This window comes from Hyposmocoma kahamanoa, unplaced genomic scaffold (genome assembly GCF_003589595.1).
Source record: "Hyposmocoma kahamanoa isolate Upper Pololo Valley unplaced genomic scaffold, ASM358959v1 190, whole genome shotgun sequence".
NCBI lineage: Eukaryota > Metazoa > Arthropoda > Insecta > Lepidoptera > Cosmopterigidae > Hyposmocoma > Hyposmocoma kahamanoa.
The window spans coordinates 46,851-62,871 of NW_020653718.1; the positions used below are offsets into that span (position 1 = coordinate 46,851).

The following is a 16,021-nucleotide window of genomic DNA, read 5'->3' on the forward strand; positions in this document are numbered from 1 at the left end:
CATTAGATACACGGGGAATTCAAATTAAACGGCCGCACTTCACAAACACGACGACGAAATAAATCAAAGTTCAATTACGAACCGGCAGGTTTGAGATAGTGGTCCGAGGACAAGGCCTTTATTAATTTATTTTAAAATCACAGATACGATCAAAACAAAAACAAATACAACATGTGCGTTACGTTTTTCAAGTCGCCACTCTCGCTATGTTACTATGTTACCTCCTCGATTCTGAAGAGAAACGTCATCGCGTTTGTCACTAGATGGCACATATGACACCACATAAAAGAAATTTAAACTTGTTACGAAAAACTTAGTTAATTTTTTGGGCAGATAAGTGTTCAAATTTACTAGTGTATGTATTCCTTAGACATGTTCGTCCCGTCTCTGGACATCACTCCATCGTCGACCTCATCGTTACTTTCCATCAGGTGAGATGGAAGTCAAAAGCGCACTTACATTTGAAATAAAAAAAAAATCGTGAAAAAGAATATCACGGTAGTAAGACATCAGCAATTAGTTTATAATTAATCTACAGCCTTATTTTTTGCACCTTTGTTAGTTTTAGTTTTTGCATTGCATTACATTGCATTTAAGTTTATTTGAAAAGAGCAATCCCTAGACTTTCTTACTCGTTCGTCTCAAGGAGGTCAGCGTAGTGAACGAGCAGTAGCTTAAAAGAAATGACGTTTTCAAGTGTAAAAATTTTACCTATGGAATAAATGATTATTTTACTTTGACTTGACTTAGCTATTTTGTAATTAAGCATTGCTCAAGTAATTATTATTATAATGATATTTAATAAATAAATTTATTGCATTTAGTAGCAGTAGAGCTCCTTGTGTAAGAGTTCGTCCAGGGAAGTACTGCCTTACCTATTTCTGCCGCCAAGCAGTAATGTTAGCATTACTGTGTTCCGGTCTAGAAGGATTAGGGTGTTGTTGAAATTAGGCACATGGAACTTGTCAACTTATGTCTCAGGGTGACGGGCGCAGTGGCAGTGTCCCTCAGATCTTTGCGATTTAAAGATCACGACTGTTATGGACAGGCGTGTAGTTTATTTACCATCATGTGCACGACTTGTTCGTCCCGTCACTTGATATTATGAAAAAAAAAAAATATTGAAATGTAAAAAAACCGGGTAAAAAATTTAAAAAATGATGCTAATTTAATTAGTCATATCGTTTTTATGGCAAAAATGATAATACATTCATAACGTACAACATTAGATGCGATATAATTATCTGAATAATGAATATTGGTTGACATAATTTAATCATCAATACAATGAGCAATCGATACAATGATCAATATCATATTAATCAAGTCATTTTCTGAGTCATATTTTTTGCGGTGATTCACTTTATTGAAATAATTGTAATTTTCTATAAAAAAACACTACTAGGTTTTGTAGAAATCGGTTAACGGAAAGTCCGTGTAATCCAAAAAACTGGATTCATCCCCCAATTTGCCACTCTTAGAAGTGGAATATTTTCATTTTTCATTTCAATATCATCAATTTGACTGGGACTACAAAAAAATACATTCAAAATGAGAGCCTCATTCTTTTTGAAGTTTTTTAATAATTATATATATATATATATATAATAAAAATATTAATAAAAAATTCATAAAATATTATAAATTTTTTTTTTAAATTTATAATTATAAAAATTCTAAAAGAAAAATATAAATTTCACCGTAAATATAAAGTATATGGTAATATCTCGGATTATCACAGTGCTGCGTAAAAGAGCTATTGAATTTGAACAAAAAAGTTTAGATAATTCCCTGGATAAAATTCAAAAATCAACTGTTGACAACCCTAAACTATTTTGGTCATACGTTCAAAGTTTAAAATGCTCTAATTCCTATCCTGGTGTCATGATGTATAATAACACTACTGCAGATTCAGGTGAAGCTAATTCCAATATGTTCGCAGAATTTTTCCATTCTACCTTTACAGCGCAGGATCCTTAACAAAGGTTACACAATCTGCCTATCAGTGTAACTCAAGGTGCCATTTATATCAGTACAGTTGAGATTGTTCAATCTACAGTGCTTCAACTGCGAAAATCCCTTGATTTCTCTAAATCCGGTGGGCCTAATCATATTCCTCCTGTGTTCATAGTAAAGTGTGCTGACAGCCTTGTAGTTCCGCTGTGTTTGCTTTACAAAAGATCTCTAAATGAAGGCATCGTTCCCTCAATTTGGAAATCTGCATTTATTACGCTTGTATATAAGAAGGGTGAGAAATCACATATTGAAAATTATCATCCGATCTCCAAGTTGTCTTTTTGCAAAAATATTGGTAAGGCTGGTATTCAGTGATGTTTATGCGGTATTGAATCGTACATTTAATGAACACCAACATGGCTTTTTAAGAAATAGGTCCACTGTCTCTAACTTAGTCATCGCCAATGAATTCATAGCAAGAGGCATGGAGAGCCGTGCACAAATTGATGCAGTTTACACTGATTACACTAAAATATTTTGATCGCATAGATCACAATGTGCTTCTGAAGAAGTTGATGGTAGCAGGCATCCATGGAGATTTATTGCGCTGGTTTGCTTCTTACGTAGCTAATAAAAGCCAGGCGGTTGTGTTACGTGACTTTATGTCAAGATGGACATCAGCCCCGTCTGGTGTACCGCAGGGTTCTATCCTTGGACCTTCATTATTCATCATCTTCATCAATGACATAGGATCTTGTTTTATTCACTCAAAAATCTTGCTCTTTGCTGACGATATGAAGGTGCTAAAAGTCATACGTGGGCAAACAGCTGTTGACGATCTTCAGGCAGATTTGAAGCCTGCTGTACCATAAATAGGCTTGAACTTAATGTGTACAAATGTTTTCACATGACATTCAGCCGTAAACATCAACCATAGGCACTGGTTACAAATTACTTGGCACCAACATATTGAGAGTCAGGGGAATGAGGGACTTGGGTGTACTCATGACGATAAACTACTTTTTGACAAGCATATTGACTGTGTAGTAAGTAAGGCATCAAAAGCACTTGGATTCATTATTCGGACATCGGCGACGTTCACTAATATCAAATGCATTAAGATTAAATATTGCTCTTTTGTACGGACTCAGTTTGAGTACGCTTCACAAGTTTGGAATCCATGCTATGAAACCTATAGGTCTCGGTTGGAGGCAATTCAGCAGAGATATTTACGTTATCTGGACTACAAACCCAAACAATTTTCATCAGGTTATGAGCATAGGTGTACTAGGTACCATTTTTTGCCGCTTCGTGTACGTCGAGACATTAGTGACGTCAGTTTTCTGATGAGGATCGCCAACGGTAATATTGATGGTCCAGAATTGTTGTCACACATAAACCTGCACACAAACCTGTTACAGTACAGATGTCGACCACCTCTGCAAGAGCCGTTTACGAGCACTAATTATAGGCAAAAACGTACATGTTGCGTGCATTGAGACTTTTTAACAATGCGACACTAAATCATTCTGAATTTGATTTGTTTTGTTCAAGAATAGACATAGTCAAGCGAGAAATGACCAAACGGCACTTTGACACATCACGTGATTAGCTATGAATACACTAGTTTGTTCGTTTAATTGTTTATTAATAGTATTTTTAATTTTAATTTTTATTATTTTTTTTATTTAATGACTAAGCTCTTTGTTTTCTCCTATAATCTCTTTTTGGCTTGCTAAGCACTTTATATTGTTTCATATTGATGGAAATTCGTAAATAGCATTGGATTACTCATATTTAAGTACACTATAATTATATTATTTGTCCGAGAATTTTCCTAAAATGTATAAAAAAAATTATAATAATTTGGTGAAATTGTTTATCAATGGTTTCTTTAGTAATATTATACGCATCTTTGTAAATTTTTGACGGTTAATTTTTGTTTTCATGACATTGACAATAAACATAATATATATAATAAAAATTACAGTACAATATAATAAAAATATATATAATAAAATAACTGATCGGCTGCTTAGTCGAGGCTACACAGAATGATTCTGCTGTAAGTGATCGCGGAGTTGTGTAGTTAGCAGACGTGCAGCAACAGATAAGGATCAAATATAGCTTAGAACCACCCCAATGAACTTAGCATATAAAAAAAACCGCTTGGAGATTAATCCATCCATTTGGGAGCTACGATGCTACAGACAGACAGGGCTGTCTGTGACATAATATACACGAACAAAAATTGGAAACTTATAACTCCCGCTTTTTACGTTGGGAGTTATTGAATAAAAATAATAAATAAGTTTACTAAAGTATTATATTATCACATTGAAAGTCGTTAAAAGTACAAAAATCCTGCATATTTTTTGTTTTTATTTTAAATGTAGTTACAATTTATTTAAAAAAAAAACACACAAATAACGGTTTCCATAATTTAATTCTATTTATTTTTTAATTTAACCCTAGAAGTAATAAATTGATTTTACTTTTACATTATAATTGAGACAGTGCATAAAAATAAATGAACTCACTGTCATCGACAAATATTACACTACGAGAGCTACTTTTTATATGCCATGTTTTTTCCACATACCTAAAAATTCAAGAAGCATTATGCTCTTATTTACAATATTATAATCTAGAAAAACCTTGTGTACACAGAAGGCCTGGCTGCTGTAGACGTGCTACATCATAATAATACAGTGAAGCTACGCCATCGTAGCACTTTTCGGCGTAGCAGTTCAGTAATTCTCAAGGAACAATACTGGTTGTATATTTTAGAAATGACGCTTTCAAACCACGGCAAATGTTTAAATGAATAGAATTTGATATCGCGGCTTTATTTAGCTCACGATTAGTCGCAAGTAGATTTTTGAATATTTTTTTTATCATCTCGTTTCTCTGACTTAGGTTTCTTGATACCTGAAAAATATAATTTTGTATGAAAAAAACTGTAAATCAGGAATTCAAAGATAATTTTTCTAGTAAACCTCCATGTGATATTTTACTTACCACCTCCTAAGAGCATTTTGAAAATAGCGGAAAACGGAGATTCCACCAGAATTGTAAAAGCAAAGCTGACTATAAAAATTATTACAACTTCACCGCTGTATATAAAAATCTAAAAAAAAAATCTTTAAGATCACAAAAGTAGAATTTAATGAAGCAAATAATTTTATCAAAAGCAGTTCAAAATTTATACAATTGTTTACTCCTGTATCTCTAGTACGTGGTGTTATGTATTGTATTTACCAAACATTCATTCATCATCTTCATCATTTAAGCCAAAAGACATAGACCTCCTCCAAAGATCACTACAACGATCGGTCCTGTGTTGCTCGCATTCAGCGGATTCTCGCAACGTTCGCCAGGTCATCGACCCACTTTGTGGGTGGTCTGCCCACGCTGTGTCGTCCGGTACGCGGTCGCCACTCGCAAACTTCTAGGCACTATCGGTTATCTGTTATCTTCAAGTAATATACTCCGCCTACTGCCTCTTAAATTTGGGATTCTTTGGACTATGTCGGTTACCCTGGTTCTTTCGCGGATATCCTCATTTCTGATTCGATCTCGCAATGAACCTCCCAACTTTTCATTGCCATTTAGGTGACCTTGCGTCTTATAACATTTATTGAAGTATAATTATTTATAATTCTATTTATGTACATGTAATATTAGTATTAGATTTATAATAAAATAGCCTTTATTGCATCCTCTGCCTATTATTATTTTAAAGGATATCCTGTTAACCTAGGGTTACCAGAAAGAGATTGCTGTCTATGAATATAACCGCCAGGTGTACCCTGTCCTTTGTCTTTAATTGACTTTGTATTATGTTTTAATTCGCAAAGAAAGCATTGTAACGGGTGGCGTCTTAGCTTTATCTACAATTATTTAAACAGAGTCGAAAGTCAATATATGACTAAACTTATCTTGTGTATTTTATTATCAAATAGGTGATATTTTTCGTAATAACCAGGAACCATACATACCAAATCATAGGTACGCTTTTATGTGCAGTTCTTTTGATCGGTTCATAATAAACATTCCATAATTCTTTTCATTAACCATTCACACTTCGAATGCACCAAAGTCTAATGCAGATAATATTATGTACATTAACAGATACTTACAAAATTCGATACAGAAAAATAGCCGTGTTGCGAAGCTGCTCCGCTTATAACGAACTGTATAGGCATATGCAATAAATATATCGCGTATGAAAGCCGAGATGGCAATTTCCATATTTGCAAGGATAGAAACCAGTTGATTGGGCCTAAAAATGTTTTACAATATTACACACTTGACTTTGTACGGAGATTGGTAGCATCATTTCATGAATAAGCACCAATCAATGATATTTCTTCATGAAATTTAAACAACTAAGGTTCAGTTTCGTACCCCTACATACATGTAGTGAAATTCTATTGAATATTACATATTTAAAGCCGTGTTGGCTAATATTCTTTGAAATAATATTTTAACAAACAACCCATGAATGCCATACGTTAAAAATTTTTTCGAAGTTCTTGTAATTTTTGTTAGCTGTGACTATTGAGTTTGCTAACTTATGGGTTATAGAACTCAATGTACTTGAACCTGACACTGTTGATTTCAATTTAAATATCATTGGCGAAATCCCAATTGCAGATTTACTTGTCAAATTTCTTAGTACAAAATATTAATGTTATAATACTTGCATGTAAATTTACGATAAAATATAAGGAAAAAGGTTAGTAATAATATTGTTAGCTGGACTGAGAAAATAAAGTCATTTTAAAAAGGAAAAGGGAACATTTTTGGATTTTTGTTAGGTAATGACGAATTTATGAAAGTTATAATTCAGTGGAAGATAAAAGAAAAGAGAAGGCGAGAGAGACCGAAAATCGGTTTCAGGAAGCAAATAAAAGACAACGCTAAAGCATCTATAAAGAGGTTAAGGAGTGTGAGGAATGGAAAAGGCTACACTGACAAAAATTACTATTTATGTAGACATTTACTCACCTCCGTAACCTTCAGCGCAAGCAAGAATGAGCCAACCAAGCCCAATAGCCCATGCTGGTCGCATGAAAGAATTCACTAAGTTGTCCATAGTTTGGTTATCAAAGGCAGCTTTTTTCATCGGCGTGGACACGTAGAAAGCACACCACAATATGGTTAAATCAACGATCCATAACATACAATTCATGATCTATAAACAATATTTTGTTATAATTTCATCTTCATCGGACCATGCAAGAACATATTCTGAATGACATGATCTTTTACACAAAATAAGCACTATCGAACAAAATAATTAACACCATATTATTCGGTACTTAAATAACTGAGGTTTAGTACTTACTTTTGTTAATCGAATATTCTTTTCGCGCCAGTAGTGGATCAAATATCCAAAGCACATCCCAACAAAGAAAGGTGAACATCTTGTTAATGTATTGTAGTAATAATACCTCGTGTATCGGTCGATCTCTTCTAGGTCCAATCTGAAATAAGAACAACCTAGCATGGAGCATTTACAATTTGTTTGCTATTTTACTATAAAAACTGTGAATAATGTTATAGTGTCGGTAAGAATAACGAAATTCTTAGAGGACGTGGGCTGTTCTCAACCAACATTAGCCCTGGATGGTGAATTAACTAAGCCTTCAACTTATATAAAAGTCATGCCCTAAAGTGGAATATTATAGGTATAACTATGTTATTTATCGATTGAAACTATTAACATTGTAATGTAAAACTCACGGCCAATATGTTAGACACAATTTTTCCCATTTTATTAGTGGTTGACTTATGTAAATTCGTACACATAAATTTGTATTTGGCATTGACATACAAATAAATGGACGACGGGTCTAATACAAAAACCACGAAAAAAATGTCCCAAGTCCACCTATTCGAAATTTAAATTGTTATGTCATCGCAGTATCGCGCTGTCCGTAGAACAAATGAATACTAAAGCGGAGTGTCGCGCTCTGTATACGATTTTAGCGCCTTACAAGTGCGGACACTTTTTAGCGCGGACCCGACGTCCATATAATTGTAAGTCAATGGTATTTGCATAATACTTACATAAATCGTATAGAAGACCCAATGAAGTTATACATAAAGTTGTAAATTGAAGACGCCGTGAGAGAAACTAATAGTGAGGCAATCAAAGCCGACCATGCCAGTTTTTTTTTGCCTGACAATACCCAGAATAAAATCAGTGGAGACAGAATATGTAACTGCATATCAATTGCTAAGTACCAGGTATGACCTAAACACTAAAAAAGAACAAAATCTTAATAATGGAGCAAACTATTTAAGCAATACATGACAACGATCGTAACACTCTCGAATAATGAAGAACTTACGGTATTCGATGAGAAGTGTACAAAGTTGCATATATCTTTACAATATTATAAATCATTGTGCAAATTGAACTACAACTACACTAATATGGACTGTAGATCAGTGATGTAGATCAATGTTTAATATTAATAATCCCTTAAAAACTTAACTTACAATATTAAACTTAATATTTACGAAAATTTTAAAGAAACGAAATACATACAGATGGTCGAAAATAATTTTGCACATAAAGCAATGTTAACCACCATTTCGATCTACAATCTTCAGTCTGGATAGCTACTGTCATCCACATAGGACCGTCATGAATGTAATGTAACACGCCAACTTGCAACAATATGGTTGCGGCCAGTAGAGGAAACATTCGAAGAAGTCGATTTAGATAAAATAGATGAAGGTTCTTTAATAGTTTCACTGTAAGATAAACAAAATTAAAATTACAAAGATAAGTTGTGTAAGGTATATACTTTTACAAAAAGAAACAACAATTGCCGAACTAGACCGAGCTATAGACATGATTTTCTAAGATACACAGGGATATAATAAAGAATTTGCTTAATATTGTCATTTGGAATATATGCCTAACGAAATGAAATTACTTTTTAAAACTGTTTCATTGTGCAGTAAAATATATGACGGAGAACGAGAGTACAGGGGTTGGTATTATTAATGCTTAACCTTGATGCACCAAGACTTTGTAATGCCACACGGTTCCAATTTACACACGTGGGACATAATATTATAAGAGCAATAATTATAACTGGAATAGCAAACGGAGAAGATGTTTTAATTTCCCGTATTCCAATAAACGACCGATATACCATTCCAGTTTAAAAGATTGCAGTTTTCCCGGAAAGCAGCATTTGCGATGACGATAAACAAAGCTCAAAAGTAAACACTTATAGTAGCTGGTGTACATTGAATTGTTTTTCCCAAGAGTAACTTTATGTGACGTGTTCAAGAGTACCGAGCTCACAAAGTGTTAATATTTTAGCAAACAATGCAAAAACAAGGATCGTTGTTTACAAAAATGTACTAAGGTACATAGGTAGGTATTGCATTTTTTCTCATTTGTTGAACTATGTTGATGCTTATTTGTTTATGTTACCTTTTTACATACATTTAGATGAAAATTAGTATTAGTATAATACAGTAGGTTGAAGTAATTATTATACGCAGACGCGGTCGCGGGCACCAGCTAGTACTCGATGAAAATTAAAATAGATAAGACATGTGCCTGTTTATGTCAAGATTCTTGAATAGATACTTACTACTGCTAATTTTTCCTACTGTAGTGTAGACGATTAGCAAACCGCTTAGCATGAAGAATGTGTCCACACCAATATGTGCTGTAGTCAACCACATTGAACCAACTGACATACCCCACTGCAGTAGAGTAAAAATAAATTACTTATAAGAAGCTTAGAAATTAGTTAGCAAATATTTTAAATAAAATTTATTTACTGGTATTTTAACAGTTATTAAGATCATCTGATAGAAAGTGATCACTGCTAACGATAACGTCTACGACCAGAAGAAATTAATCTTTATATTGCAACACGTTGTGCGTCAAGAGACATTCCCTATCCATCAATTCGGAAGAGTACTGCTTGGCGGTACAAATAGGTAAGATATTGGTTCTGAGTCAAGGTGGGTCCTTTACAGACAGAGAACCCTGTCACCATCAAATTGTACATTATGTTTTTTTTATTTATATAAATTGATTTGAAATAACAATACGCTGAAAGAAAAAAAACATGGCAGGTTTTGTCTGAAAAAACAAATATCCGCGATTTAGATCCGGAAAAATAATTAATAGATTCAGACGTTACTTTGCGGAAGCCATGTTAATAAAAATGGAGGTAAATTAATTTGCTACTTCACGAACGAAGTGGAGGTTACATCGGGCCGGAAAAAATAAGTTCATTTTCAATGTGTAACAATCGCGAATTTAGTTTTTTAGATACACCAAAATCATCTGAATATGAAAGATTTTGATCTTTCTTATAGTAATTATGGGTACTTGTTCGGTAGAAATCAGGCGTACATTTTATCAAATATCGAGCTTTTTACAATAAAATGATCTCAGTACAGAGTACTAAAACCGTAGTACCGACCTCAAAAGTACGTGGCAAATTACATATGTATAATTACCAAGTTTTATTGAAATCGGTTACCGGAAAGTGCACAAATCCGGATTCATCCCCTAGTTCGCCACTATGCGGGACTTGATACAGGAGATAATAAAAATCGGTTCTCGTAACTCAAAGTATATTGAGAGAGAAAACGCCTTGAATTGGAGAATAGCAAAATCAACCATTAAAATAATTGCCTCTTATAATAAAACTTAGGCGCTATTTATAAAAATGAATGCGTTAACAGCCACCCTTAGAGGTGGATGATTTTCTTTAAAATTAAATGGGACCACTATGGAGGTACCCTCTTTCCAACAAAAAAAAAGAACCATGAAAATCGGTTGACAAACACCGGAGTTATCGCCTAACATACATACAAAAAATAGAAAAAACATATAGTCGAATTGAGGACCTCCTCCTTTTTTTGAAATCGGTTAAAAACGAAGTTTAAGACAGATAAATGAACAATAAATATACAATGTACCTGAAAAAAGTCCAAAATATTCATAAGTGGTGGAAAAACACCGAACGAGTGCCCCATTACAATCCAAGCCATAGATATTGCTCTGATGCCATCGACACATTCTAAAGCACCGCGAACTGGTTTAAAAGTGATGAGATGTCGAGCATTTGTATATGCTGAGAACGATAGAGAAATAGTGCTGAGAGATTTGGGATCTGAAAAGAAATTAAACACAAAATATATCGACGATTAACAGGCAATACCTCACATCTCACTTTTTTTTTTAAATGAGGTTGATGACTGATGGTAAACGCTTAATTTTTTAATCGGCAAAATATCATAATCCACTAGTGTCAAGCCGCAAGCCACTTGTCTGTCATTGTTAAGTGTTGTCAAGTGTGACGTTTTGTGTGACAGTTTGCTTGCTGGCGCATCTTTCTAATTTGTGGTGCTAAAGACAAGTTGGCATTGGCAACGTTTGCGATTTTTCGGTACTTCGTGCGAGTTGTACAGGGAAATGGTGCTTTGGTGTTGTTAAGTGTTATGTTTTTAAATGCATACAATGTTTGCTTGTTACGGCATCGTAATGTCATCATTCCGCACATTTTAATAAATCCGAGAATCTTTACATTAATGAAATAGTCGTTTGTTTATTTGTAATATTGCTGTTTAATATCCTCGCAATCGAAGTAAAAAGCAGAGGGTATAACTCATTCATAAAACCCATTTTACCCTCGACTTAAGTATTCACCCTCGCCTGTGGCTCGGATGTCTCGTCTCGGGTAGTAAGGCGTGTTTTATGCACTTGTTGTACAATCTACTATTTATTGTCATAGAATATTATAGTAATATTAAACTTAACAAAAATTATATTGTTTCATTATAACCTATTTTATTTTTGACCAAGAATCTAAAAAATTTAATAACTCGTATTCCACATGTCAGTACAAATGTAGTTTTATAATTTGAAGTAATGCCTTGTTAGCCACATTTTTATTAAAACTAAAGCAAATGTTAATTAGTTTAAGATGTTGAAGTAATGTAAATTGTTAATAAAATAAGACTAAGTTTTTTAGCAAAAGTTAAAATTAGACGTAAAAAAAAACATTATTTTATCGCTTATTGTGAAGTTATCAATGTGGCATACGAGGTATTGCCTGTTAACCGTCGATATAAGTATTCATCTTCAAAAAGTTTTAGTTCAAGTATCGAGGTACAATCATTGTTCACTATACACTAGCGGCACTAGTATATCTGCAATTTGAATTCTAAATTTAAATTGGTTTCATTTTCAAGACTTGATTTATTCCATTTTCAAAATTAGCATTTCATAATTAAATTTTTTACATTCCACGAAGGAAACTTACGTCATTTTCAAATTTGAGTTCCGACGTGAAAACAATGCATTTCAAGCGGCACGCAATATTAACATGTTATAAGGAACTAATACTAACAACGACTCATTTATTTATTGTTTTAAGCCTTTCCGTTCTGGAAATTTTAGTCTTGTAAATAAATGTTGAGGACGCCCGGACAACAGACAATGATGGATTGAGAGGTATAATGGAAGCGGATCCGTCTCAAACTATAAAGCAATATTGAACCATTTGTCGCAAGTCGGTAAAATCAAGAAGCTTCACAAGTAGCTACTCCACGAACTAAGCGACCTTATATAAATAATATTCATTATATAATTTAAATTTATCTACACAAAACATTAACTTCATATCTATGCAAATAATACCAGTGCCTAAGTATGAAAAGTGACACTTGGATAATATTATTACTTTCTTCAAGATTTATCAGTATGTAACTGTAAACGCCAAACGGCGAAAATTGTTTACCATATGCACTTTTTTATTTATTTTTTTAAAATTTTAGTTTGTTTAATTTATTTTATTGATAGCCCCGCACTAGGGAAACCCTACCTCGCGGGTGCCATGGACACACATGTAGACAACCACAAATTACACCCAAACTCACGAGAGATATAAATATTTCTCCCGGTACGCGAATCAAACCCGGGACTTCAGCTCGACTGCCCAGTCGAGCATGGCAACCATTCGGCCACGGAGGCAGTGTTTTAATCATATAGTATCCAAAAACCAGGATAACATCGAAAAGCTAAGTAAAGGTAGGCAAAATAGAAGGAAAAAGACTATGTAAATAATCTGGAACGTTATAAATAGTTCATATAAAACAGTTAGTAGTTCTAGTAGTATCTGATATTAAGATATTCACAAAATAGAGAGAGTGGAAAGCTTTAACGAAGAAAGAAGCTTTTACGTTTCATTTGGTACATAATGGGTATGAAAATCTTAATACTGACGACTATATCAGACACTACCTGTTGCTATTTTTTGTCACTATGTACATGTCAATATTATTATAAGAACATTATAAGAACTTACCCCGTTTATGAATAACTGTATTCCAGATATCATAGCTTGTACTAAGAATAACCAGTAAAGCAATTGAACTGAAGAATACACTGAAAATTAAAGTGAAATAAATATTAGATGTGTAATTGCTAACACATTCTTTATTTCTGATGTTATTAAATCCTGATAATGTGAGCAGGATTTGAAAAACTGGAACGATAGCAAAATATGATATCTTATTTGTTAAAAACTTTTACACAATGTCAAAACTATTTATGGGTCAGACTTGAGTCCTAAGAATTGGTGATGGAGTTATTGTTGAAAGAAAAGAAAAATACTTACATAGCCACATAGACCCCTGGTGCCAAAGGTTTGTCATTTTTAAATCGGCAAAATTGTTCCTCAAAATGTATCAACTCAGTGAGATTTTCTATCGCTTGTCTCACAGAGCAAGGCTTGGGTACACAAATAGCTACACTAAACTGTAAATCGTCCACATTATCTGCACTCATTCTAAAACGTAAGATATTCAGTAAATGTTCACGTTTCTAACACATTACTTCTAGGAAAACAAATACGTCTATCTTTTCGAAGGTCACGAAACCTTAATCGTACCTATTTTCAGCTGTCCGAGAATTATTTCCAAAAACTAAACTGTTAAAGTTAAAAATGTGGTGGCCGTATTGGAAAATGGTGAAATAAATAATTTGACAGCAAATTCGTATTACGGGTTACCAAACATGGAAGACTGCCTTCCTGCCATAGGTAGGTAATACTTTCGCAAGGGTTGTATTATCGATTTATAATCTCACAATGTACTGAATTTCATAAAAATAATTTAGAGCGAAACATGAAATAAAATAATTTTAATTGCGAGGCTTACCTTAAGGCGTTTTTACTTTCTACCCCATCCAATACTTCTAAATTGTTTCGTAATTTTCTATATAAATTTATTCCATCAGTTTTAGATATTATATCAACTGCATTTTTTGCGTTTTCCACTTCAGTTCTACTACCCAAAATTTCAAGTTCTGACAATCCAATTCCTATTTGGCAATACTTCCCGTCAATAACCATATCATCGATTTCTTTGTTAATACCAAGGCATTGGTGGTAATTTCCTAGATCTATAAGATTTCCTTGCAGAATTCCACGTGGTATCCTTGGGCCTGTCTCGAGAACTGTAGGCATAATTTTTTTTTATATAGTATAGCCTTCACTTTGTTCACAATCACATCTGATGGTAAGTAAAGAAGGGTACGGGAGGCTATATAATTGTCTAGAAATATAACGATTATTTTACTGAGTATATTTTTCGAATAGAATTTTTATAGAAAAAAAAGGAAATATAAATAAAGTTTTGTACCCTTAACTCTTCTGGATAAATACACAAAATTAATTAAAGCGCTTCCATGTGAATCATGTCCAAAAAATTGGCAATCTTTGGATAACAGAACTAATTTATTGGTGGGAAGAGCTAAAAGTTTTTTGTTCGAGCGTAATGTCTCTAGCCGATAGGTACCCAGAATCTTCTTCGAAAGAAGCGATTACTTGAGCACTTTCTTTCGGGTTGCTGACATGTTGTTAGGCGTTATATTTATAGAAAAAATTGCCCTTTGTTCATGGTTATATTAGTAATTTGCAAAAGGTTCCAGCTGAGTGAGAAACCTCACTTAGCAGCCAAAAGCCGATAAAAATGCAACACAAAAGATCTGTAACAAAGACTAAAAGAAATTCCTAAGATCCGCTGATTCGATCTGTAGCTCAATTGATAGAACTGTGGCCCTGTGTTGGCATAGACATAGGTTCGGGTCCTATTAAATTGAAGGATTTTTTCTGTGTGTTCGATTTTGTATTAAAAATAACAAACGAATGGAGTAATTTCACCAAAAATAACATAAACATCATAATATTTAATAAAAATCAATTAGCAAAATGTGAATTAAAATCTTTCACAATACTTACATGTCATCAGCAAAAGCGTATCGTTGGAAATCAAATATTCGATTTGTTTTGCACATAGCTCAGGATCTAAAATTTCCTCGTATATGTTTGGATCAAAGGGTGGATGTACGGCTTCCCACTCAATATCTATGGCTCTTTTGTTTTGGTCACTATTTACTTTGTTTGTTAACACTAATGTGCTTAATACCACGTAAACAATTTTAATGGGCATCATCTTGAGAAAAGTTACAAAACGTCTATTAGTCACAAAAATAACTGTGATACTAATGTCAGATACAGTAACTTTTATATTAATAATGTTAAAGTAAATTTTAAAAAGATTTCTTCAAATCTTAATATATTTAATCTTATCCGTGCTCATAATCGATATCAATACTAATGATATTGTTAGTTCTACGTCATTTTAATGTAGTGATTTTTTTTTCAATTTTATGATTGGGTTTTATCAAATTATTCTCAAGTGAGTGCGTCATTAAATGCATATAGAAATATATAATTCTCGTCTTATGATAATGTCTATTTATAACCCCCGACGTAAAAAGAGAGGAGTTATAATTTTGACAGTGCGTTGTTATATCACTCAGGGCTTGTTCTTTTATAATTACTTTTTCTCCAAAAATGTTAAGAGACACTTCTAATCGTCATTGTGAACTCTGCTGCTATCTCCGAATTACCAACAGATAGTGGTCATCAAATTGAAACATGTAATCCTGAAACATTTTTTTACCTCTGACACCAAACGGTGAGTTAGGAGTTCGAAGCAT

General features: G+C 33.4%; 1 protein-coding gene across 1 annotated transcript; it reads right to left on the reverse strand.

Annotated features, from left to right (window-relative positions):
- Positions 1-4,819: 4,819 nt before the first annotated feature.
- LOC113226320 (O-acyltransferase like protein-like) lies at positions 4,820-15,471 on the reverse strand. The gene is made up of 13 exons (XM_026458905.1): positions 15,258-15,471; positions 14,176-14,473; positions 13,635-13,805; positions 13,323-13,402; positions 10,933-11,126; positions 9,585-9,699; positions 8,519-8,727; positions 8,035-8,228; positions 7,310-7,448; positions 6,970-7,156; positions 6,099-6,241; positions 4,978-5,086; positions 4,820-4,887 (listed from the first exon to the last, which is right to left on the reverse strand). Exons 1-13 carry the CDS (start codon positions 15,469-15,471, stop codon positions 4,820-4,822), a joined length of 2,121 nt encoding a protein of 706 aa, XP_026314690.1.
- Between the last annotated feature and the right edge of the window lie 550 nt (positions 15,472-16,021).